Below are 27,559 nucleotides of genomic sequence, written 5' to 3' on the forward strand. Positions count from 1 at the left end.
TACTTATTACTGAGTGGTGGGGCTGTCTATTACTGAGGGGTTGGGGAGATAAATTATATGCTGCCCTATGTGTGTGCTGGGGGGGGATAGATTATATACTGCCCTATGTGTGTACTGCCAGGACATTCTAAATGTCATAATTAAATAAGAATGCACTAAACCCCAGCTCCCTTCATAGCCCCGCCCCATATAACCAAAGCCCCGCCCATGTCCCGCCCCACCCTGCCGGGCCTTGTAAAAATGGTCTTGCTTGAAGCCGGTCCCTGGTGCCAAAAAGGTTGGGGACCACTGTGTTACAGGAATCAGGTTCTGACCAACGGTTTCCCCATTTTGCCATGAATAATAACTTGTTGTATAGAGTAACAAAAATCGTCGAGAAAGTGGTGGAACAATTAGTCATGCCAACGCTATACAGGCGCAAGGTGCTAGACTTGGCACATAATCATGTATTAGGGGGACATTTGGGAACTGATAAAACGCAGGATAGAATTCTTCAAAGGTTCTTCTGGCCAGGGGTGTACAAGGACATAAAAGAGTACTATGAGTCGTGCCCCACCTGTCAGAGCACAGCTCCTGTGTCGCACTTCCGCAGTCCCTTAGTGCCTCCCAATTATAGAAGTTCCCTTTGAGAGAATTGGAATGGATTTAGTGGGACCCGTAGTCAAGTCGGCTGGAGGACATCAATACATTTTAGTCATGTTAGATTATGCCACTCGGTATCCTGAGGCCATCCCTTTAAGAAGCCCTACGGCCAAAAACATTGCACGAGAATTGTCCCTTATGTTCTCCAGAATAGGTCTTCCCAAGGAAGTCCTCATGGACCAAGGGACCTCGTTCATGTCCAAAGTAACAAAAGAATTGTGTCACCTCTTTAAAATTGATCACATACGAACCTCAGTATACCACCCTCAGACGGATGGGTTGGTAGAGAGGTTCAATAAGACCCTGAGGCAAATGCTAAAGCAGGTAGTAGAGAAAGATGGTCGGGACTGGGACCGTCTGTTACCTTATCTCATGTTCTCCATACGGGAAGTACCACAGGCTTCCACAGGTTTCTCGCCATTTGTGTTGCTATATGGTTGATACCCCAGAGGGTTGCTGGACATAGCCAGAGAAACCTGGGAGGCCGAGTCGACTCCCTATAGGAGCGTCATAGAGCACGTGCCTGAGATGCAGGATCGCATTAGCACAGTAATGCCCATTGTCCGGGAATACTTGCAGAGGGCACAGGAAGCCCAAAGCAGAGTGTACAATCGTTCTGCCAGGGTGAGAACTTTTAGTCCCGGTGACCGGGTTCTCATCTTGGTACCTACTGTAGAGAGTAAATTCCTCGGTAGGTGGCAGGGTCCCTACGAAATCGTTGAGAAGGTAGGCAACGTTAACTATAGAGTGCACCAGCCGGGAAAAAGGAAGCCGTATCAAGTGTATCATGTAAATCTAATAAAACTCTGGAAGGATAGAGAAGCTTTGGCTACCTCAAGCATTAGGAGGGGTGCGCCGCAGCCCTCCCTGCCGGAGGTTAAAATAGGTGAGAACCTCTCAGTGTACCAACTGCAGGAGGCAAAAGAGTTCCTGCAAAGAAACAGAGACAAGTTCTCTGACCTGCCAGTTCGTACACACATCATAAAACATGATATCATAACTGAACCCGGGATGAAGGTAAACCTAAAACCGTATAGGATTCCAGAAGCCCGTAGGGAAGCGCTTTCTGATGAAGTTAAGCGCATGCTGGAACTGGGAGTGATAGAGGAGTCAAAAAGCGAGTGGTCAAGCCCCATTGTGTTAGTTCCCAAACCGGAGGTTTTGTAATGATTTCAAGAAATTAAACGAAATCTCCAAGTTTGATATATATCCCGTGTCTAGGGTTGATGAGTTAATTGAGAGATTGGGTAATGCCAGATATATCACCACCCTTGACCTTACCAAAGGGTACTGGCAAATACCTCTGACTGACAAGGCCAAAGAGAAAACGGCCTTCTCAATCCCAGAGGGCTTGTTCCAGTACAAAGACATGCCATTTGGGTTACATGGCGCTCCTGCTACCTTCCAAAGGTTAATGGATCGGATTTTGAGATCTCACCGTAACTATTCTACCGCATACCTAGACAATGTCGTAATCTTTAGTACCGACTGGGAGAGTCACCTGGGAAGGTTCAGGCGTTCATGGATACCATAAAAGGGGCAGGTTTAATCTTAAACCCTGGGAAATATGCAGTGGCCCTGGAAGTATCTTGGCTATGTTATTGGCCATGGCGTCATTAAACTCCAGGTCAACAAGGTAGATGCCATACAGGCATGGCCTAGACCTTTAACAAAAAAACAGGTCAGAGCCTTTTTAGGAATGACCGGGTACTATCGTACCTGAGTTTGTGCCTGACTTTGCCTTCATGGCAGCACCACTTACGGACTTGACGAAAGGGGGCAAGTTGGTAATTGTGGTATGGACAGCCGAGGCCGAGCAGGCCTTTCAAAATTTAAAGTCAGCCCTTTGACAGCCAGTGTTGATAACGGCCTACTTCTCAAGAGTTTATTGTGCAGACGGATGCTTCTGGTGTAGGGTTGGGTGCAGTGTTGTCCCAGACCATAAATGGGGAAGAACATCCAGTATTGTATTTAAGCCGGAAGCTATCTCCTGCGAAGAAGAATTACGCTATTGTTGAACAGGAATGTTTAGCGGTAAAATGGGCACTAGAAACATTAACGTACTATCTCTTGGGGAGAGAGTTCAAGTTGGTATCAGACCATGCCCCCTTGACCTCGATGAAGCAAAATAAGGAAAAAAAATGCGAGGGTGACGAGGTGGTTTCTTTTACTTCAGAACTTCAAGTTCACCCTCGAGTATAGACTAGGCAAGTCACAAGGTAACGCTGATGCTCTGTCTAGGGTGCATTGTCTGATCACCAAGAAGACCCAGCCCTTCAGTCTGGAGAAGATGGAGGGATAAGTAGGCATTTAAAGGGTGAAGTTGTGGATGGAGTATACCTCCCTCCCAGGCTTTTAGTCTGGACAGGGTGGCGCTCCAGTCCACAACTTCACCCTGGTTCTCAGGAACCTCAGCTGCAGGCACTGACATCGTCACTGGGGCTTAAAAAGCTGCAGCTCCCAGGGAGTCCGTGTCTATCAGGCTGAGGAGGAAGCAGCAGCTTACTGCATAGACCTGAGCACCCTGCGCGGTGCACTTACTACTGTTTGAAAGGACATTTGCTGTTTTGCGTTGTTTGGAGTTGATCCGAAATAAAACTGAGAGTAAGTTTTATTGATCTTTGAATCCAGTGTGTCTTTGCTGCCCCACCCCTGAAAGAACTTATCACACTTGGTATCGCAGTAAGCATGCTAATCCAGATAAGAAAGTTTATTTTATTTTTATAAAAAATGGTGAATGCTTGAGAAAGGCCGATATAACGGCCGAAACGCGTCGCAATAAAAAGGAATTACTATATATACCTTCTGAATTCTGCCTGCTACCTTGGATTCAGGGGTGCTTAACCACTAGCACCCCTGCGAAGTAAGTAAACATCCACATCATATACACCTCGTTTGCACTACCTTGCATCATCTGCCATTTTCCAAAGCACCGGAGCGCTGGTTAATTTTCTGTTTTTCACATTGATCTATCCCTATCCCGTGGTGGTTTTTTCATCGCCGGGAGCAACCAAGACGCTCTCCTCAGGATGTCTCATGAGACCGGTGTGAGGAATTTCTTTCTGGATTGACACGCCATCTTGGATATTGACGCACGGGCACCCCACAGACGGGCCCGGCGTCACGGGGTGAGTTACCTTCTGCACACGATTGCCCCATATTTATTTACGTATATTCTCTGTATTTTTTGACAACCACGTCTTATCCATTTCTTGGAGCGCTATCCATCTTTATCTTCTTTTAGTCTGGACAGGGTGGCGCTCCAGTCCACAACTTCACCCTGGTTCTCAGGAACCTCAGCTGCAGGCACTGACATCGTCACTGGGGCTTAAAAAGCTGCAGCTCCCAGGGAGTCCGTGTCTATCAGGCTGAGGAGGAAGCAGCAGCTTACTGCATAGACCTGAGCACCCTGCGCGGTGCACTTACTACTGTTTGAAAGGACATTTGCTGTTTTGCGTTGTTTGGAGTTGATCCGAAATAAAACTGAGAGTAAGTTTTATTGATCTTTGAATCCAGTGTGTCTTTGCTGCCCCACCCCTGAAAGAACTTATCACACTTGGTATCGCAGTAAGCATGCTAATCCAGATAAGAAAGTTTATTTTATTTTTATAAAAAATGGTGAATGCTGCTAAAACAAAATACAAAAACAATGGCGAAATTTCAGGAGGGGGGGGTGGATTTCCATCTGTGCCCTCCCCAAAATGTTATAAAAGTTATACAATATATTATATGTACCCCAAAGTTGTACCATTAAAAAATACAACTCGGCCCAAAATAGAAAAAAAAAACATATTCTAATTTGAGTTCCCTGTTAACTCCGCAGGGCTTAAAGGCTGTGCTTAGTCTTTCTTATTTTACCCTTCCCCTTTCCCTTTTCACTTTCTAACCCATAGTGGAGTATCAGGTCTTGGTACTAATGATCTGTATCTTGCTTATCATCTATTATTTTGTCAATATGTCTAATGTGACTTTTAGCACCTATAATGCCAAGGACCTCAATGTCTCAGAGAAAAGATGCCGAAGAGAAGCCAAATTCTGTATCACTTACACAAAAAAGAAAGATCATGGTGACCATGTTTCAGGAGACTCATTTTAAAGCAGACTGCATCCCTAGGTACACCTCCAGCTACTATACCTCCTGGCTGCATGGCCCACGTCTCTGTAAAATAACGTGTGGAGTTTTCAATAGCCTTCTGCAAGGCTTTTCAATCAAGATAGACCCAGCTGGCAGATTTCAGTTTGCAAAAATTTCAGTAATGAGTGAGGTGTTTATTTCCCTAACCAGGACCATATTTCCTTTGACAAAAAGCTCCTGCAGGATCTTGCGGAAATTGTGGATGGCTCCAACATCATTTTTGGAGCAGACTTCAATATGGTATTTGACCCAACAGTGGACACATCCTCAGGTAGGTCCTCTGTACCCCTGTCAGCCACACGTACATTGGTAAGAGATTTGGGAGCTCTGCATATGGTAGACTTATGGATGCTTCTTCACCCAGGTGTCAATGACTACAGTTTTCACTTCCTGGTGCATAATATTTAGTCATCTGGACCATCTTTTTGTTTCTTACTGGCTTTTAGACATGTACCCACAGTGCTCTACAGGTTCTTCCCTCTTGTCAGACCATGCCCCATTTATGGTGAATTCAGTGGCCTGAACAGAATTCCAAAAGTTAATAAATGGTGCCTGAATGATGAACCTTCTTAATGACCCACAATTTGTAAAAGATGTTAGAAAGGCCATAGTAGAGTTTATCGATAACCACCAGAGCAACGACTCCAGGGGCCCTATCTAACAGGAAGCTCTGAAATGTGTTATAAGCGGAATATTTCTATCCCATGGTTCTAGACTTAAAAAAGAGAGATCATTTAAATTGAAGAACCTGCTTGCTAAATTGAACAATAAACAGACTTCCAATAAGGAGAGTCCTTTGGACACATTGAGTGCAGAGCTATCCTCCCTTAAAGGGGTTGTCCCGCGCCGAAACGGCTTTTTTTTTTTCAATAGGCCCCCCGTTCGGCGCGAGACAAACACAAGGGATGGGTTAAAAAAAAAAAAAGTTTAGTACTTACCCGAATCCTCGCTCTGCGGCGACTTCTTACTTACCTTACCAAGATGGCCGCCGGGATCTTCACCCACGATGCACCGCGGGTCTTCTCCCATGGTGCACCGTGGGCTCTGTGCAGTCCATTGCCGATTCCAGCCTCCTGATTGGCTGGAATCGGCACACGTGATGGGGCGGAGCTACGCGATGACGCGTAGAAGGGGGCGGAGCCAGAACGCCGCTCGTGCCGAGACCCAAGAGAAGGGAGAAGACCCTTCTGCGCAAGCGCGTCTAATCGGGAGATTAGACGCTGAAATTAGACGGCACCATGGAGACGGGGACGCCAGCAACGGAGCAGGTAAGTGAATAACTTCTGTATGGCTCATATTTAATGCACGATGTATATTACAAAGTGCATTAATATGGCCATACAGAAGTGCTTACCCCCACTTGCTTTCTCGGGACAACCCCTTTAACAGAGCAACAGATTCTATCCATTTTCAATTAGCGCTTGTTAGGGTTCTGAGATAAAGTCCAGAGAGATCTATTTGAATATAGGGATAAATGTGGACGATGGTCGGCTAGAAGTTTACATCAGAGATCGCTCCAAACACATGTGCCTAAGATACAATTTAGACATTGGTGGAGTGGTTCTCTCCACTGCAGATATCCTTGACAAGTTTTGAGCATTTTACGAAAAGCTTTATAATATAAAAGAGAGGAGCCAGGGGAAAGTGGACCTTTGGGAGGGGGAGGTATTGAGGCCTATTTGGAGAAACACGCCCCTAAGTCAATAGATACGGTGAATTCACAGGCTATGTGGTCTGGATTTATAGAAATAATTAAAGAACTAAAATTGGGTAAAAGTCTAGGCCCAAATAGTTTCTCACCTAGGTTCTACATTTCACTTTTCATCCTTTGATCTTTTAATGTAATGTTGCGTGGAAGCACTTTTCCATCACAGGCCCTACAGGCTCATATAGTTGTCATTATGAAGCCAGGTAAGGACGCCTCTGTCTGCAGCAACTTTAGGCCTATGTTACGGCACTCTGCCCCCCGAGCGCCAGATGGGGTGCCCTGATCTTCCCGCACCCCACTGTCCCTGCCTACTTGCCTCGGCCCTAGCTAACCCCAGGCGGACAACTGGACGGCGGTCCCTGCCCTGGCTAGGGACCTGGCGACTGACAAGAAGCAAGCTACCTAATGGGGGGAACAGAGTGCCGACAGGGGAGGCAGATGGAACCGACCAACAAAACTACAAAGCTGGAGATGGAGCTCACAGGCAAACTGACAGGATACTGGATAGCAACTAGTGCTGACTGGGCCAGACTAAACTAGAGGCTAACAGAACCGACAAGAGCAGACAGAACAAAAGGGAACCAGAGGGAGCTGACCGGCAACTAGGGACTGGCTGAGGAAACCGCAGACAGACTGGCTAGGTGCAAGCAGAACCAATAACTGGCAGTGAGCTCAATTCACTGCCAGTCTTTTAACCACAAGGTTCCGCCCAGGGGCGGAGAGTGGGAGGAGGCAACTCCACCCACTGCTGTATAAAAAGAATGGAGGAGTGCGGGCGGCACCCTACAGGCGGACACGCCCACGCCGCCGCCCACCGGCCGCACCAAGCCGCTGGGATAACCCCGACACAGGGCTCCAGGCCGCCGGAGCGACGCGCGCCGACCACAGGACCCCGTGCCGCGCTGCATGGTAACAGCCTATATCACTCATTAATTTTGATTTGTAATTATTTAAGATGTTGGCGACGCAGATGCAGTCTCTAGTGCCAGATCTGATACACAAAGAACAAGTGGGTTTGTCTTTGGGTGAGAGGCCAGGGACAGCACTATCAAGTCAGTGTCTTTAATTACTTGAGCTTGCTGTTCGTGAGCCCTTCTTTGTTTCCTGTAGGTGGACATGGAAAAGGCATTTGACAGAGTATGTTGCAAGTTCTTGGAGGCCCTTTGGACTAGGGGGTGAATACTGGCGTTATACAACAGACCCACATTTTGAGTACATGTTAATAGCTCCCTGACAGACTTGTTTCATATTCAAAATGGTACACGATAGGGATTTCTATACATTTTGTCATGGAGTCTCTGGCTAGTGCAATTCGGAAATTTGAATCTATAAGGAGTGCTATGGTGAGTCCAACTAAACAGAAGATGTCGCCTTTTGTAGACAACTTATTTTTATATCTATCCTGTCCAAGAGTTGGACTACCAGTGATACTCCAAGAGTTCCAATAGTTTGGAGGCATCAGTAACTTCAAGGTGAGCCTTTAGAGGTCAGAAATTTTGAATATCATGTGGTCGCAGAGTGAGGTGTAAATTTTAGTAAAAGAGTTTTCCTTTAGATGGCGACATTCCTCAATAAAATACTTGGGGAGCATTCTGCCAGTGGACCCAGTACAGATTTCCTCCCTAGTTTTGAACCATTTATGTCTAATTGTTACGGTACTAGTGGGGTGCCTAGGTACACACAACGCACAGAATAATCAATAAATATGCATGGAAGGGCCACAAACCATGATTGAAACATAGTCTTATCACATGTCAGAAGTCTTCTGGAGGCTTGAGTATGAAATGGAATCCAAGTTGACTCAGGCAATGTTTTGGATTCCTAAACGTTACCTAAGAGATACTTCTACATTGTGCCCACCACAGTTAATGGAGATCTGGGATGGGTTTGCCACTCAATGTGATTTAAGCTCTTCTCCAGGCCCCCCTTACACCTCTAGTGGGTTATCCCCAATTCAAGGCCACAGTACCCTCCTTCTCTCTTCTAAGTACACCTACCCCTATACATGTTGACCCAGTGGGAATAAAAATCATTGTCAGAAATTTGTAGGGAGTCTAGAGTTCCTGTTGGAGCATGGATACAAAATTTTCAATTGCGGGGTTTTCGAGTTCCTTGACACCTATGGTGAATTTTTCTCGACGACCTACCCCATTTGAGGAATTATGTATCTCTGCAGAGCCTCTAGACATGCAATATCCGTGTTCTACCAAATGCTGATGAAGGAGAAGACATGCCCTGGTTTTATCAGTGCTTGGGAGAGGGAACTGGGCAAATTTTTTTCTCCAGAACTTTGGCATAAGGCCTTTATCTTAACACACAAAGTGGTGGGGCCATGTAAGATCCAGGAACTAAACTACAAAATATTGACTCAGTGGTATAGAACACCTGAGAAATTACAAAAAAATACAATCAGATATTCCCTATAAGTTGGAGATGCTCTGGAGAAACAGGCAATATGTTGCATATTTGATGGGCATGCCCTTCAATGGGCGCTCGTTTGAGAGATATTATGACATTGTATAATCCTATCCATAGAGCTTCTGTAGTTTTATCCTAAGTATCAAAAAAAGGGTTCCTCCGTTTCTTTGTTCTTGCAGCTATATTAATCATTCCTAGACTATGGTGCACCAATGTCGCCCCTACAAGAGTAATGTGGACAGAGGTCATGAACACCTTCATGGGATACAAGGAAATGCAAGCAGAGGAAGATAATAATGATACGGAAGTGGGCTTCTTACCTGACCAGCAGCCTCAGCGCTTAGTTGCTGTTTCCAGGTGATGGATGCTCTGTGCGCTGTTGTGAGTGGTTGCTGATTGCGAGTTGACAAGTGTGGTATACCGAAATCAGTTGCAAATCAGCAGCTGATTTTGAGTCAAAATCCACACCAATGGTGCAGATTTTGACTGGGTTTTCATTGTGGAAGTATTGCAGATTTAGCAGTGAAATTTTCCGGTGGAAAATCTGCAGCATTTCTATTATGTGTGAAAATACCCCATATATGCTGTTCTCTGCAACACCAGGCACTGCCTTGGCTTGAATATTGACCTATGTATTTTCCCAATATGACTTACCATTATGTACTGGGCAGAAATCTATGTTGCTGGCTACTCCATAAACATCATACATATCATGTCTTTTGGAGACGTGCTGTGCAAAGTTGTCTAGTCATCTTGTTATGTTTATTGCACAGCTGCAGCAAGTGAGAAGTTAAAGGAGATGTCCCGCGCCGAAACGGGTTTTTTTTTTTTTAAACCCCCCCCCCGTTCGGCGCGAGACAACCCCGATGCAGGGGTTAAAAAAACCACCCGCACAGCGCTTACCTGAATCCCGGCGGTCCGGCGTCTTCATACTCACCTGCTGAAGATGGCCGCCGGGATCCTCTGTCTTCATGGACCGCAGGGCTTCTGTGCGGTCCATTGCCGATTCCAGCCTCCTGATTGGCTGGAATCGGCACGTGACGGGGCGGAGCTACACGGAGCTACACGGAGCCCCATAGAGAAGAGGAGAAGACCCGGACTGCGCAAGCGCGGCTAATTTGGCCATCGGAGGGCGAAAATTAGTCGGCACCATGGAGACGAGGACGCTAGCAACGGAGCAGGTAAGTATAAAACTTTTTATAACTTCTGTATGGCTCATAATTAATGCACAATGTACATTACAAAGTGCATTATTATGGCCATACAGAAGTGTATAGACCCACTTGCTGCCTCGGGACATCTCCTTTAATGTTTGCATGAAACTGGGAGATGTCTGCAATGTATCGATATTTGTCTAGTCACGTGATTTATGTAATCTATAAGTATGAGTGTTTTGAGTCTGTTTTCCATCATCTTCTGGGTTCCTGAGTCTTCAGAGTGCCAGCCACATGGGGGTACCTTCAACCCTCATGTGATGTAGTATGGAAGAAGAGGAGCGGTTCCTGAGGGTTCATATGCCAGAAACTGTCGAGGAGAGCAAGAGGAGTAAGAGACAGAGAGAGAGACAGAGAGAGATTGAGCGTGTCCAGAAATGGTTGAGATCACCGTACAGACCTACATGAGTGTCTGTGCAGTGACTCTACCTCTATCGTCCTCTGGAGAGTTTCCCCGCCAGGAGTGGTTCCTGTCAGATAACTGAAACTGCAGGACCAGTGTCATCCTGTGTTTCCTCCCTGACCTCAAATCTGCTGCTTTCCCTTCACAGCCATTTTTTGCTATTTGTGCCTTGTGCCAAGTTTTCTGCAAGTAAAGTTTTGCAAGGCCCTGACCGTTCCCAGGGACCTGAGGTACTGTAATGCTGTCTGCTGCTCCTTTATTTACCGCCAAGGGTCATTCCGGTGGGTAACAGAACAGTGGTGTCACCCGTGACAACCTTATATCCTGTTTCCATGTTTATTGGCTATCCCTCTCCTAGTGGTGTCCAGAAGAGGCCCAGCGCTGCTCTGGCCGAGGCTGCGTGTGTCCTCCGGGAGGGAGCCTGGTATGTGCCACCGTGACAAGTGTCCACTTTACCCTCCCAGCTCCTCAACGTATGCCCTGTGTCCAGAGTTACCCTACGGGACGATGCAATAAGATCCTAAATAAAACTGCAATACAGTGTATAAATGAACATATTTTATAGTGCTTAAAGGGATTGTTCCAAGATATAAACTTATCCCCCATCCACAGTGGATTAGTTGGTGTCTGGCCACTAGCATTCCCAGAGAACATAAGAATGGGGTTTCATTTGTTCCCATATGAATGAAGCAATGGTCAAGCATATGCACTACCACTCTATTCATTTCTATAGACCTGCGGGAAACAGCTGAACGCTGCACTCTGCTTCAAAAGTCCTAAAGAGATGAATGGAGTGACAGTGCACATGCTCCACCACCACTCCATAGGGGGCAGTGGCATAACTATAGGCGTTGCAATTATGACCAAGCCCTTAAGCTAGGAGCCCCCAAAGCCCTTTTCACCACTGTAGCTGTGCTATTCTAGCCCACCCTGAACCACTACTGCTTCCACTCCCCTGTCCTTCAGTTGGGCTATGTGGCTCCATGCACTGTATAGCCTGACTCCTCTGCAGGTTTCCTGCTGTTCACCACTTCGAAGACATACTGAGCAAGAGTTGCAGGCAGCAAACTGCTTAAGGAAGCTACCAGAGCCTGTAGGGAAAGAGCAGTAGTGTTTAGCCGCTTGGGTCCCGTCACTGTAATGAAGTTGTTTCAGCAGGTGGGGATTTTAAATCCCGCCTGCTGAAAGGGCTGCGTCTGATTTGCTGAGCGCTCAGCCAATCACAGGCAGCGCTTGGCCATTCATTGAATTGCCGAGCGCTGCCTGTGATTGGCTGAGCGCTGTGACCAATCACAGGTAACTTCATTACAGTGCCAGGATGATAATCAGCTAGACGCGCTGAGCCCAGCAGCAGTGAACAGGTGAGTGTATATATATATATTTTTTTTTTCTGTTTATTTTACTACAGCTGTTGATGATTTTCAGGGAAGGGCTTATATTTATAACCCTTTCTTGAAAATCACTGCAGGAGTTGCCGGCAGACCATTGCTTTCAATGGGGCCGTCAGCAGCAGCCGCGGCCCCAATTGAAAGCAATGCGAGAGCTTCGCGATCCACTGCCACAGTTGTCACAGCTGTAACAGGGGATTCTTTACTCCTCGTGGGAAGTCCCCTTGTATAAGCCCACCCTAGGCTTATACTCGAGCCAATCTTTGTGGTAAACTTAGGTGCCTTGGCTTATATTCGGGTCGGATTATACTCGAGTATATACGGTAAGTATCTGCATAGATGAAATTAGGTACTAAGTAAGAGGGACACCCTAGAATATTCTACAACATATGGGTATGCCCTTGAAGCTTCTGTGCCCTAAAGCAAAATCTTTAACAGGGCCCCCAACTATAATGCTTTGTTCATAGTACTGGGCTCTCTATATGGAGAAGAGAGGCCTTATGGGCCCCCTAAGGCTCCTGGGGCCGAGTGCAACTGCATCCCCTGCAGTTACGCCAGTGGGTATGCCCGCTTACTGTACTTGTCAAGACGGATACCCAAATAATAGACATACACATAAAAACAGAAACTGAAGGAATCGTGAGATGCCTCTATACGGAGCCACAAGGCTGCACCGGGCCCCTATAGGTAGAAGAGTTGTGAGGTCATAGTGAGCATCCCCTAGGGGAATATCCTTGGCTGGGGCATGCCAGCTCAGAGTCAAGCAACTAGCATAGGACAGAATAACAACCTGACACCTACGTATCGTGCATAATAGCACTAAAGATAAAGAGAATATTCTAATATTTATGACAAACTTTTAGTAAATGTAGGGTCAGTATAACCAGAAATTGGATTGCCGTGTTCTGGTTAGAATGGATTGAATCAAAGTCTATTCTTGATTCCACTAGCACCCCCTGGCTCCATTAGCACCTCAATAGGATGGGCCATTAGCGTGCTGTAGGATGCGAGTTGCACCCAAGATTTTTGGGCGTGTAAATATGGCTTTATTTAAGCATTTTTATTGACTACTGATTGTATTTGTATATTGCGATAGTGAATAATAATCATTTATGAAGCGCCAGCATTGTCCACAGCGCTGTACAATACATTACAAGCTATAGTGATATACAATTACAACTAGGTACAATGTTACAAGATCAACATAAGGCCATTTCACACAAGCATACATGACTTTGCTTGTGCCTGAGTGTTGGATATCTCCAAAATGAACTATGCTTGTTTTGCGCACTATTTTACTGCACTTTTTGCGCCCACAAGGCATGTTCATTTGTGTGCAGCAAACAAAGATGCACCGATTAAAATGGCTAATTAGTCTAAGGGCTAATATACACGACCATATCTAAACTGTGTATCACACAGGCTATGTATACCCATGTGATATGCAGTAACTTGCAAGCAATCAATTGCATTGTCTTATGCCTCCTGCCCACGGGGAAATTCAGGCCCGCACAGATTTCCCATGCAGAATCCTGCAGCGGGTCCCTCCTGGCCCGCAAACATGAGGCCAAGAAATAGATTACACTTACCTGTCCGGACGCTGCGGGTCTCCCCTCCGTCGCGGACGGATCTTGTCTCTTCTGCCTGGCGGATGTGCGCCGCACGTCAGCAGCGTGCCACGCGCATGCCAGGTGCACACTTTCTTTTTTTTTTTTAAGTCCTGCTTTCCCGCGGCACAGACACAGTGACAGCTGCGTCTCTACCATGGATCCAGACGGTTTCTATTGGCTTCAATAGAACCCGCGGGAGCCGTCCGTGCGGGAAAACCGCACAAAAATGGAGTATGCTGTGGTTGTTTTCCCGCACGTGTGGTCCGCACACTGGGGAAAAATGACATCTGCAGATATTTAATTACCTGCGGGTGCCCAATGATTCTTTATGGGCGCAAATCGCACGTGTGGGAGACCCGCGCATTTTTAAAAAATTCTATTTATGCCGTGGACATCAGGCCCTATGTAGTTTTGTCCACATTAGAGTGTTGGATTTGCGTAATATGCAAGCACAAAAAAGAATGCAAACATATTCTACATAAATCTACATATTTACGGAAGATAGAGTCCATTCTTCTCTATGGGCGCATATATACTCTTGCTCATACGCAAATTACATTGCGCATGGGCGCCGGGTATACGCATCATTGCTAAGTAATGGTGCGGGAAATATAAGCAAAAAAAAACTAAGCATGACAGCGTGCACGAGTACGCAATAATGTGCCGTACAATTTTGCCGTCATATGCATCAGTACGCAGGGTCACATCCGGCTTCAGGGACCCCTGAAGCGTTTTACGCTTACGGCCATGTGAACCCGGCCTTATGAGTTTCTTTCCCTTTTTTTAAACAGTTTCTCACGCACCTCCTAGGGTATTTGCGCATCCCATTGACTTCTATAAGGACTTTGGATGCGAAAATGCGTTTTTCTTTGCATGACCGAAATACGCATGAAAATACGCACATGTGAACCAACCCACTGAAATAAGCAAGTTCTATTCTTTGTGTAGTTCGCGCACAAATACGCTCGTATGAAGCCATCCTTAGTAGAAAGGGCCCTGCTCGAAGGTATTCAATCCGGTACTCTAATTTCTCTTCAAAATGCATAATTTTATCAACCTTGTATTAAAAAAATCTACATTTTTCCAATCAGAATAATCCACCATCAGGCGCATTCTGAAATCACACAGCAACAACGAATCGCTCAGTTTGTGAAATCTGAAATTATGTTGCAATGACATGAAAAAAAAATGCAACATGGATAAAGTGTTCCTTTTATGGTCTGCTCAATATACAGAACTAACACCGGCCATGATGCCACATTACGCTGCGGACTGTGAGGCCTGTGAGCCAGGGAAACCGTCGCTCCGCACATGGATGCAGCAGCCCAGGTGTCTTCAGGCTGCAACTGACACATGGGGATGTTTATCAGTGTCCGAGGTTACACGAGGAAAGGGAGGACATTGAGAAGATCAACTCCCTCTTCTACCACCCCCTGGAGCAGCCCTACTCCCACTGCTGACAGCTGACCCTCCCAGAGAAGACAATCCACACCTCAGTCCCGCCTGCCAAACCTGACTCTGTCTACAAGCCTAGGGAAGGAAGAGACCTGCGTCAGTCCATGGAACTACAACTCCCGGCATACAGTGCGAAGTCATCATGCCAGCCAATTCCCAGCTAGAACTCCTGTGACGTCAGCACACAGCAGAAGTCATGTTTGTCACTTGATGGTTAAAACGCCACTATAGCTGGGGGTGGCATCGGCTAATGACTGTAGTTCTACGTATGGAAGATGGCTCCCTGAGCAGAAGTGTAGGTCACACTGACCCGACTGCTCAAACCTGCAGCCATGTCCATATGCAAGGACAAGTCAGAGTATGTTCCGAGACTTGTAGCGTTGTATTAGTATGTATAGAGGCTCACGTAACAATGACCGATATACTGTGAATGTGCCTGAAGAAGAACCCCAAGTAGGTTGGAAAGCTCGCTGTAACATCATGTCTTTTTGTAAGCCATTAAAAGCTATCATATCTACAAGATTACTCAGTTGTCCATACTACAGTGGCTTGCTCACCAGAGGCATATTGCCAAAACATGCCATGAATGGTGATGGTGGTCATGCAAGCATGGCCAGAGTCACAGCATGATCCGTGACCCAACTTTATAGTCCCACTAGCACGGTGGGCATCCCAACAGTCTGACCTCACAGATCAGATCTGACTTTTCCATGCCATGATTGGTTTTTGCTTAGGCGGCACCTCAGTGGTTAGCATGGTTGTCCTACAACACCAGAGTTGTGGGTGCAAATCTGACCAAGAGCAACATCTGCATGGAGTTGGTATATTCGGCAAGGGTTTCCTTCAGGCTTGCTGATTTCCTCCCACACTGCAAAAATATACAGATAGGTTAATTAGCTTCCGACAAAATAGGTCATAGTGAGGTTCGGATATAGGGATCCTAGACGGTGAACCTCAGTGGGGACAGGACAGGTGGTTAATGGGCAGGAGTCCGCCACTTGGAATCCCCACCGATCAGCTGACTGCCATCATTTCAGTTCATACCAGGCACAGAGCCGTACATTATATAGCAGTTCATAGGCAATGTGACTGATGAAAGTCACATCACAGACATGCGAAGAGGCCGCCGTCTCTTCAATCAGCCAGATCGCCGAGAATCCCAACAGGCGGACCCCCGCCGATCAACTATTGGTGACCTATCCTGAGGACAGGTCAGCAATAATTTAGTCGCGGTAAACCCCTTCAGTGTATACAACATTTAAAGGGTTGTACCAGGATCCGTGTTATCACCTACGCACAGAACAGGGGGAGGGCTCTGTCGATCCTGAGAATGAGGGTCCTATGTCTGGCTCATTGCAAGCTTAATGCCCCCCACCCTGCAGTGACTGCAGAGCCGGCCTGGTGGCAAGTGCTTGGGTACTTCCAGCAGCTCCATTAAAATGAATGGAGCGCCGACCGCACTTGCCAGCACTCCATTCATTCTGACGTCACTGTGGGTGGAAGCAACCCCACAGTGACAGGCAGAGGGGGACACAGGACCCCCATTCTAAGATCACTGGGGGGGGGGGGGGGGGGGGCTCAGCAGTGAGAACCGCACCGATCAGCAAGTTACTCCTTTTCCTAAACGCGGACCGCTATCACATATTCTGGATGCATTTTTGCATCACCTCACGTCTATGGATTTGTGATTTTCACGTGTGTGAAACATGCAAATCACACGGCGCAAAAAAAAAAAACGCATCGCACTTTCGTATCCACGCAATGTGATTTTTTTTTTTAAAAATTCTATTAAAAATACATGCTTGTGAAAACAGCGTGCTCAGCGACGCTAGGCAAAAACTACAGAGCGTTTCTCAGGCGGATATCATGTGTGTAAACACAGCGTTTAATCTGTAGAGGCCTGGTGTCTAAGAAGTAGCCCAGCCATAAAGAGCAGCTGTTGCTCCTAGCAACCAATCCAATCCCTTCTCTCATTTCCTAACCTTCCCTGGAGACATGAAAGCTGTACGCTGATTGGTTGCTATGGGCAACTGCTCCCGTGCACGGCCAGGAGATGGTTAAGGCCCTCCCTCCCTCGGCTGTGCCAGCAGTGGGGAGAGGGGGAGGGCACAGCCTGCGCCATTACCGCCCCGCTCCCTCTATCTGTGGGGAGGAGGAGGAGCGGGGGAGGGGACTCCGCCAGCAGCTGCTGGAAAATAATAAAATATAGATTGTAGCTCGTCGGTCCCCCGGAATAATCCCCGCCACAGCCGGCATCACCCTGCGGGGACGGAGGAGGACGTGCGGTAAGCACCGGAGGGAGGAGGAGAGGGATGGATCCCGTGGCGGGATGGAAGGGGGAGGGTGGGGGAGGCTGTGCGGCCGGCCCCTCTCCGGGGCTGTCAATCAGGGGCCCCGGCTGCGGGGAGAGACGGAGCTTGTACGCCACAGCCCCCTTCTCCAGCCACCGCCGCCGCCATTCGTACAGGGAGAGAGCCAGGCCCCCATCCCTCCTCCTCCAGCATCCAGCCTCCCCCAGCCACAGCGACCGGCCTTTCTATCCACCCCCGTCCCATCCCCTAGCCTCTTCCCTTCCTCCTGATTATCAGTGCCACGAATAAGTACCGGCATTCTAATCCAGCATGAGCGGTAGGTAACTCCCCCCTGCAGCCAGGACCCCCAGCCCCCTGCGGGGTGTGCCAGCAGCCGTGGGCTCGGTCTTCCTCCAGCATGTGTCTACACATATTGCACTGGGGGTGGGGTCTCACCAGACAGGTTGCCCCCCACCCACCGTTGCACAGGTTTACCCTTCTCCAAGTCACATTGCATTAACGTTAGTGCAACTTTTTTGGTGGGGGGCGGGGGATTCACCAGCGGGTGACATATGTCAGTGTTGGTTATCTTACAGATCAGACGGAGGAAGACATGGCCAGCGAAGGAGGCAAAGCCAACGAGACGGAAAGCAAGAAAAAAGGAAAGGGGTCCGGTTCGCAGGTAAAAAAAATTACCGTAAAATGTAATCGGGCCGACGGTAAAAGATGCTCTGGGTCTGATGTATGGAACTTGGCGCAAGTTTCACGGATCGGAGCCTAAAGGTTCACGGATAGTGGTTTTTATTTTTTATTCCACGTATAAAGGGGTTGTCACATCATACAGTTATCATAATCATCTTGGGGTCTGACTGCCGAGACCCCCCACCCATCTTGAGAATAGGGTCGGTCCCTGAGTGACTGGCACACCGCCACTCCATTCACTTCAATGACAGCATCAGAGATTACCAAGTTCAAGTGTTAGGGGGGTCCTCGGCACTGCCGTTGAAGTGAACCGAGTGGTGGCGTGCCTGTGCGACTTCTGCTCCATTTACTCAGGAGCAATGGAGGGTTGCAGCAGTTCGGACCTCCACCAATCATAGGGGAGGACTCGGGATCAGTGAGGGCTTCAGCAGTTGGACCTCCACCGATCATAGAGGAGGGCTCGGGAACAATGAAGGTTGCAGTAGTTGGCCCTCCACCGATCATGGGAGAGAACTCGGGATCAGACCTCTGTTTTGAGGATCAATGAGGGTTTCAGCAGTTGGGCCTCCACCAATCGTAGGGAAGAACTTGGGATCAATGAGCGTTGCAGCAGTTGGGCCTCCACCAATCGTAGGGAAGAACTAAGGATCAATGAGGGTTGCAGCAATTGGGCCTCCACCAATCATAGGGGAGAACTAAGGATCAATGAGGGTTGCAGCAATTGGGCCTCCACCAATCATAAGGGAGAACTAAGGATCAATGAGGGTTGCAGCATTTGGGCCTCCACCGATCATAGGAGAAAACTCAGGATCAATGAGGGTTGCAACATTTGGGCCTCCACCGATCATAGGAGAAAACTCAGGATCAATGAGGGTTGCAACATTTGGGCCTCCACCGATCATAGGAGAAAACTCAGGATCAATGAGGGTTGCAACATTTGGGCCTCCACCAATCATAGGAGAGAACTCAGGATCAATGAGGGTTGCAGCATTTGGGCCTCCACCGATCATAGGAGAGAACCCGGGATCAATGAGGGTTGCAGCATTTGGGCCTCCACCGATCATAGGAGAGAACCCGGGATCAATGAGGGTTGCAGCATTTGGGTCTCCACCAATCATAGGGGAGAACTCCAGGATCAATGAGGGTTTCGGCAGTTGGACCTCCACCAATCATAGCGGAGGACTCGCGATCAGACCTCCGTTCTCAGGATCAGTGAGGGTCTCAGCAGTTGGACCTCCACCGATCATAGGGGATGACTTTATAACCTTGCACAACCCCTTTAACACAAGGACATTGCTTCACCTACGTACTGACCAGTGTACTTGTCTGCAGTAAGGGTCCTCACACAGACATCTGTCTGGGTTGATTTAGTGATCCTGCATTGAGTAGGGGGACCCGATGACCCTGGAGGTCCCTTCCAAATCTACCGGTCTAGGATATCTCAGCTTGGGTCCAAAATTCAACAGAACTCGGATTATAAACTTAGACGCATTGATTGCACAGCATACGAGGCCTGTACCTTATGACTTAATAAAGAGGTTTCCCCACTATAAAAATAATTAATAAAGAAAAAAAAAAATACTCAGCTGTCTTCAGTCTCTGGGAAACAGCTGCGCGACCCTGGCCACTGGCATGTACGTCCGGAAGAAGTTAGGTGACCACTTCAGCCAATCGGTCTGAACTCCTGGCATCCGAACTCGCATTCTGGGCTCCATGATGCCAGGAGCTCAGGACGGTGATGCCGCAGCCACTTATCAGCTATAGCGGTCACCTGACTACCGCCAGACGTACATAAAACTCACTGCTTACCTACATGGTAATACAAAGTTATGTACTGGCAGGTACAAACTCCACTGCCCAGCAGATAGGGTAGATTGCCATATGGAGGAGCAATGCACAAGTGCAAGATACTGGTGAACCTCATACACCTCCCACATATTGGAGGGGGGTCAGTATTATACATGCATATAGATAAGGCATACAAAGGGTGCCAAGTCCATTGATACATGTAGTGCACCACACAGGCTTACAACCTATTAAGGACAGCACATACAATTCAGACATACAGAGCCGAAGCCGCTCAGCTGTTTCCCGGTGGGCTGAAAACAGGTGAGTATTCTCTGTTATTTTAGGCCATGCACAGCCAATCATTTTCTTTATAGTGGGAAAACCCTTTTGAAGTGTCCCTCCAGGTATACTATCCTGCCAGGTGTGACATCGGGCATGGAGAGACGCAACGGCACCAGATGACTGTAAGATGACCAGCGACTAGATTGCTTGGATACTGTTCTGAATTCTAGGACTAGTGTGCCCACTCACTGGGTATTAGGCGGGTGAGTGGGTAGCTGTAAGCCTCAATAGGAGCTCTGGTGGTCGTATGCTGCGAGGGACGCTTTAGAGAGATTTGCCTGACTTTTATCATTTGAGGACCTATCCTCGGGATATGCTAATAGTTGGTTCGCGGAGGGTTCGTCTCTCAGGATCCCCTGGCAGCAGGTAGGGCTGTCAATGTTATAACAGAACTGTTTGGTACTGCAGGCACAACTCTCTTTGAATTCAGTGGCGGCCGTACCTACAGTACCAACCGGGCCGCTGCAGTATGGACAGCGTTAGCTGTTTTCAACTCTGTCTGACTTTGAGGTTATCGGCAGGAATCCCCAGCGATGGATCTCCAACGATCAACCGTTGATGACAACCCCTTTATGGTTAAGGCCACAAGTAGCGGATTCACTGTGGCTTATCCACAGCAGCAAAAACCACATCCAACTGTAGGGTTTGACGCGGATTTAAATTGTAATTGTTTAAAAGGGGTTGTCCAGGCCTGAACTGCTGACAACCTATCCTCAGGATGGGTCATCAGTAGTTGATTGACAGGGCTCCACCGCTGCAGACCTCCAGCGATCAGCTGATATCAGGCCTGCTGTCTTTATGTACGGAGCCAGAAGCTAACAGCTCAGATTGGTTATGCAGGCACATGAATTTTATAAGAGCTGTGCCAGCATTACCAACCTGGGTCACCACAATGTGTATGAATGTCAACTTCTAGCTTTGTACACATTGACAGCAGTCAGGAGAATAGCCGATTGTTGGGGGACTCTGCCTACGGACCTCCGCCAATCAACTAGTGGATGACTTCTCCTCAGGGTTGGACATCAATAGTTCAGACCCGAACAGCCCCCTTTTAAACACATTAGGGGAAATTTACTAAGAGTGGCATTTCGAACGCTGGTCTTAGTATAGTTTCCCCTGGCACACGCCTCATCCTGTAGTAGGTGTATCCCAGCACCGCCATGCCCCAACATAGAGGCATTCGGCAAGTCCAACCTGACATACGTTTATAGTATAATGTACGCCACTTTCTGGTGTAAATTATACCTAATTCTGTCAGTGTGGGGCGACCGTGCCTCCTCTACAGCCCTGCAAAATTTTTCGAAAAGTGTTGAAGCCACTCAAAAAGCTAAAAGAACGCAGTATTGCGCAAGAGAGGGGCTTGCGCAAAAAGTTGCAACTTTATGCCAAAATTTGGGAGTAGAAGCTTTTCTAAATGTCCCCCACTGATCTACTAAACATACAACTGAGCTTTCCAAGTAACGCACGCAGGTGTCTTATGGACCCTCTATACACCACCCATTTAAATCTATCAGCACATGCGGTGCTTTGTGTGTCTTATTCACACAGAGGCTCATGAACGTTTTTTCTTCTTTTGGGCTAATGTGGAATTTGAGAAACTCCAATGTGAAGTATTCCATGTCCAATCACAGAGCGCTCTTAGTGAGGCACCGTATGATAGTAGATACAGCTCTGCTCACATTGTGGTCGTATTTTGCATTTTTGCTACATTAAAAAAATAATGGTGCAAAAAGCTATTTTAAAAAAACCCTGTGGCCTATGATGCAATATGACTGCTACAAGTGAACAAAGCATTGTAAGGCTACTGCAGATATTGTGGACCACCTAGAGCAGGTGCTTCTACTTGATCAGACTGTTAAAGGGTCATCTGGGTACCGGACAACAACCCTTCAATAACGCTTACTGTTGTACCGGAGCAGTACTTGCCCCTCCTCTGCCGCCAGGAGCCAGCGCTGCAGCCCCTCCAGGGTCCCGGTATCTGTTGTGGCAGCTGATGTCACCGGAAGTTAGGTGACTGCTGCAGTGCCCCGTCTAGTTCTCCTGGCATCATGGCGCCCAGGATGTTAGTGCCGATGCCAGGAGAATGTGCGGTTCTGCTGCAGCCTCTGATTGGCCGTATTGGTTGCCATCTTTCCGGTAACAGACAGCGGGGCTGCAGCGCTGAATCCTGGGGGCAAGTACTGCTCAGCTCACTACAGAGAGGGTTATTGAAAGAATGCTGTGCAGTAACCAGACAATCCCATTAAAGGGAACCGGTCACATCCCCACAGCACCATAAACTAAGTTATGTTACTATTAGCTGCCTCCCCGTCATGTTCCCTAACGCCACCATAACTTGGTGTATGTTGTGTGGGGACGTGGCAGGTTACCTTTAAGTCAATTAATTGGTTGGTAGAGGACATTAATGAGTTGGGAGATGCAGCATATTGTTAAAGGGGTTTCCAGAATTAAAAAAAACATGACTACTTTCCTCCAAAAACAGCACATCTGTCCATGAAGTGAATGAGGATTAGCTGCAATACCACTCACAAACTGTGGGCAGGTGTGGCACTGTGTTTGGAGGAGAGCAGCCATGTTCTTCCTAATCAGTAAATAACCTCTGAGCAATAGAAAAAAAACCAAAACCTTCAATTCTCTTAAAAAAAACAAACAAATGGCGCGGTCGTGGGCAGGCTTTTTGTGGGCAGTAGCTGTAGCGAAGTTATGGCCATGTACTTAAGGTGATCATTTAGATGCGCCTCAATTAGTTGCTCTGACCGTTTACATCATCAGCGGGTAACAGGTTCTTGTTAGGAGTTTACTTTAGTCAGCTAATGTTTGCCTGCCGTCGGCTTCCTGCTCTAGCAAGTTTGCAGAAACCGTTAGAGAGGAGACATTTCTGAGAATGCGACCGCTTCCTGTCTCAGATCTGATGTTCAGGCTGTCAGATGGGAACGCACCCTTTCCGTCTCTAAATCCTCCCCCTTTCTTTTTGCCTAGGACTCGCAGCCTTCTCCTTTGGCTTTGCTAGCTGCGACCTGCAGTAAAATTGGAACGACAGGGGAAAACCAAGGCGCTGGACAGCAGCAGATCATCATCGATCCCAGCCAAGGCTTAGTACAGCTCCAGAACCAACCGCAGCAGCTGGAATTGGTGACCACTCAGCTGGCGGGTAGCGCTTGGCAGATCGTGGCGGCCGCACCGCCCGTTACAAAGGAAAGCGCCATAACGCAACAGGGAATCTCGATAGCGGCCTCAGCAAATAACAGCGAGAATGCATCGCCTACAAAATCCAAACCAAGCACTTCTGCCGCCGCGCCGGGACAGTTCCAGGTTATCCAAGTCCAGACTCCGGGGGGAAACGTACAGTACCAGGTCATCCCGCAGATCCAGACCGTAGAAGGACAGCACATTCAGATCAGCCCTGGGAATGCCACGGCGCTGCAAGACTTACAAGGTCAAATACAATTTATTCCTGCTGGAAATAATCAAGCCATTATCACTGCTGGCAATAGAACGACGTCTGGGAATATTATTGCGCAAAACTTAGCAAATCAGACTGTTCCAGTGCAGATCCGTCCTGGAGTGTCCATCCCGTTACAGCTGCAGACCATTCCTGGTGCTCAGCAGGTGGTGACAACCCTACCCATAAACATCGGAGGAGTGACTCTAGCCTTGCCGGTGATAAACAGTGTAGCTGCCGGAGGAAGTTCAGCACAGATTGTACAGCCCACAGATGGCGGAGTTACCAATGGAAATCAGCTGGTATCCACACCCATCACAACTTCCTCCGTCTGTACCATGCCCGAATCCCCCTCCTCTTCCACCTCCTCCACCTGTACCACCACTGTGTCTACAACACTGACTAGCAGCGACACACTCGTCAGCTCAGCTGAGACAGGCCAGTTCACTGGCGCAGCAGCAAGCAGTGAGCGTGCCACAGAGGAATCCCCATCCTCCGTCACAGAGGCGGAGAGCCAGAGCAGCAATCAGCTGCAGGCCAACGGACTCCAGAATGTGTCCGAACAATCTAATTCTCTGCAGCAGGTGCAAATAGTAGGACAGCCGGTCCTGCAGCAGATCCAGATCCAGCAGCCACAGCAGCAGATCATACAAGCCATACCGCAGCAGTCCTTCCAGCTTCAGTCAGGACAGACCATACAAACTCTGCAGCAGCAACAGCTGCAGAACGTCCAGCTTCAAGCACTAAGCCCAACCCAGGTCCTCATAAGGGCCCCCACGTTAACCCCTTCCGGGCAGATCAGCTGGCAAACCGTGCAGGTTCAGAATATTCAGAGCCTTCAGAACTTACAGGTCCAGAACACGGGCTTACAGCAGCAGCTAACCTTAACCCCCGTCTCCACCAGCAGCGGGACGACAATCGCACAGCTCGCACCGGTGACCGTAGCCGGCACACCCATCACGCTCAACGCTGCCCACTTTACATCTGTGCCTAATCTGCAGACAGTCAGCGTTGCAAACCTTGGTGCGGCGGGAGTCCAGGTACAGGGAGTACCGGTCACCATTACAAGTGTTGGAGGTATGTGAAGGGGTTAATAAGCCAGACTGAAGTCCTACAATCTGCAGTGGTTATTTCTATATACTTGTAGAACGGAATGAAAGTACGTTGTCCCATGTAGACGCTGCATGCTACTGTTTTAGGCTATGGTTACACAGGGCGGATTTTCCGTGCGAACTGTCTACACGGAAAATCCTTACGTTTACAGTAGCAGCAAAGTGAGGGAGGTTTTAAAAAAATATTATTCACACTCTGCTCCAAATAAATGCGTAAACTGATCCGCAGCGTGTCATCTAGAGCACTGCAGGTTAGGGTGGATTCAGACGACCGTATATCGGCTCGGTTTTCACGCCGAGCCGATATACGATATCCTTGTCTGCAGGGGGAGGAGGATGGAAGAGCTAGGAGCAGGAACTGAACTCCCGCCCCCTCTCTGCTTCCTCTCCACCCCCTCCCTGCCCCTCTGCACTATTTGCAATGAAAGGAGGTGGGATGGGGGCAGGGCTAAGTTTCCCGAATTAGCCCTGCCCCCATCCCGCCTCTCCTCTTTGCAAATAGTGCAGAGGGGCAGAGAGGGGGCGGGAGCTCAGAGCATTGCTCCTGGCTCTTCCAGGCTCCCCCCCCCCCCCGCAGAGAGAGACAACATATATCGGCTGGGCGTGAAAACCGAGCCGCTATACGTTCGTCTGAATCCAGCCTCAGGTAGATGTATTGTTTGTTTCTGCCCATGACTTCAATAGAGGTACGAGAATATACAGGAAGGGCTTATTCACATGGGCGTATATCAGCTGGGTTTTCATGCCCGCCTGATATACGCTGCCCCTCTGATGTATTGGCTTACAATGCATCAGTGCACAGGTGCGTATTTTCGCGGCGTAAAAGCGATCGAACGGGCGCAATTACACCGCCAGCGGCAGCTGCATAAATTCCCACGGGAGCTTATGCTAGCTGCCGGAGAAGCGAGGTAGGAGGGAGTTTAGCAGCGTGACTGCTAAACTCCCTCCCCTTTCTTTTCCTCTCCGCCCCTTGCCGCTGTTTGCAATGGCAGGGGTGAGATAAGCTCCCCATTGCAGGATGGGGAGCTTAGCTCTGCCCTCTCCCATTTCTGGCTGCAGACAAGGGGAGGGGTCGGGAGCTTAGCTCTGCCCCCTCCCATTGCAAACCGTCAGAGAGAAGGATTGTCTCCCACGGCATTGCGGCCTTGGCGTATATGCGCCGGGCCGTTTGCCATTCAGGCGTTTTTACAGCGCCGGAGGGCACACGTAAAACGCCTGCGGCCGTGCAAATGGGCCCTCAATCTGCATGAAGAAAAGACGCGACCAAGTCCTGAGCTTTATTAGCATTTTCTCATTCAGTCACACAGACAAGAGCGACGTGTTAGCGAAAACATAAACCGTAGCCCGAAAATCCCTTGGTCCGCATGAGACTGGATTCACACGAACGTAGGTCGGCTCGGTTTTCACGCCGAGCCAATATACGGTGTCCTCATCTGCAGGAGGGGGGAAGGATGGAAGAGCCAGGAGCAGGAACTGAGCTCCCGCCCCCTCTCTGCCTCCTCTCCGCACTTGGCACTATTTGCAATGGGGAGAGGCGGGACGGGACGGGGCGGGGCTAATTCTCATAACTTAGCCCTGCCCCGTCCCACCTCCTTTCATTGCAAATAGTGCAGAGGGGCGGAGAGGGGGCCGGGGCTCAGTTCCTGCTCCTGGCTCTTCCATCCGTACGCCGTGTAAAAATATTATCGGCACATAGAATGGTGTATCCTTGTATATTGTCACATTTTTACTCGCGTATGCCTGCGCGTGTACAGCGTATTTTATGCGTGCTGTCCTGCATTGTCTTCCTGTTTGTTTGTTTTTTTTTGGGGGGGAAAGGGGGGTGGTTCTGTTTTGCTTTATTTCGTTTCCCAATTTTTTTTCTCATGTCTCCTAGCAGCATGCGTTGAAAAAAAAACGCTAATTATCCATGATACTCAATGCAAATACGTTCTTGTAAACCCTGCCTTAAGTTGGATTAACACGACCGTATATCGGCTCGGTTTTCACGCCCATCTGCAGGGGGGAGGATGGAAGAGCCAGGAGCAGGAACTCAGCTCCCGACCCCTCTCTGCCTCCTCTCCACCCCCTCTCCGCCCCTCTGCACTATTAGCAATGAAAGGAGGTGGGATGGGGGCGGGGCTAAGTTTCGCGAATTAGCACCGCCCCATCCCGCCTCTCCCCATTGCAAATAGTGCAGAGGGGCGGAGAGGAGGCGGGAGTTCAGAGCACTATTCCTGGCTCTTCCAGCCTCACCCCCTCCCCCCCCTCCCGCAGAGAGAGACGACGTATATTGGCTTGGCGTGAAAACCGAGCCGATATACGTTCGTTTGAATCCAGCCTTAATCTGAGGGATTTCATGATTTCACGTTTCTCTGGTTAAATCAAATTGTGGTAAAAAATAAAAGATTTTGGAGATTGGTGCAGAAATCCTGAGGTCTCTACCCCAAGTGCCAATAAACAGAGGTATCACAAGGCATGGGAGTTGGTGCATGAGATCACGTGAACACATCACGGGTGATACTTAACTGGGGATGTAATACACGCTGTACATATAAAATTACATTGCGTATGTGCAGCATTTATATGCAACGTATAAGCGACAGAGTGGGAAAGGTAAAAAGAAACCAGGAAGACTTCGCATGACAGCGTGCGTGAGATACGCATTGTTCTCAATGGGGCCGGCACGGCATGAGTGCAATCCAAGGCTTACTCATTGAAAATAATGGGAGATCCTCCGCTGTTGCTGTCAGCTGCCCTTCCCTAAAGTGATGCGAGACGCTTTTAACACAAATGCCTCACATCCACTGGGTAATCGCACGTTGGCAAGTGCGATATCGGGCCGAGCTTCATGGCCCGATATCACACTCACCCGTGTGAAATTAGTCTTGGTACCTTCTTCCATTCTGTACGGCTATCAGCGCAGCCTT

The 27,559-nt window shown here is 48.5% G+C and overlaps 1 protein-coding gene across 2 annotated transcripts in view; it reads left to right on the top strand.

Moving 5' to 3' along the window:
• Positions 1-17,171: 17,171 nt before the first annotated feature.
• The window catches only part of SP4 (Sp4 transcription factor), a 30,377-nt gene continuing 19,989 nt past the window's right edge, over positions 17,172-27,559 (top strand). Inside the window, exons 1-3 of one of the 2 annotated variants that reach the window (XM_066585042.1) lie at positions 17,172-17,258; positions 17,861-17,946; positions 23,076-24,615. In XM_066585042.1, coding sequence (XP_066441139.1) covers positions 17,878-17,946; positions 23,076-24,615 — 1,609 coding nt within the window. In that variant the 5' untranslated portion in view covers positions 17,172-17,258; positions 17,861-17,877. Of the gene's footprint in view, positions 17,259-17,418; positions 17,602-17,860; positions 17,947-23,075; positions 24,616-27,559 lie in introns of those variants that run through there. The other variant, XM_066585041.1, reaches the window with a different exon arrangement.

This window comes from Eleutherodactylus coqui, chromosome 12 (genome assembly GCF_035609145.1).
Source record: "Eleutherodactylus coqui strain aEleCoq1 chromosome 12, aEleCoq1.hap1, whole genome shotgun sequence".
Classification (NCBI taxonomy): Eukaryota; Metazoa; Chordata; class Amphibia; order Anura; family Eleutherodactylidae; genus Eleutherodactylus; species Eleutherodactylus coqui.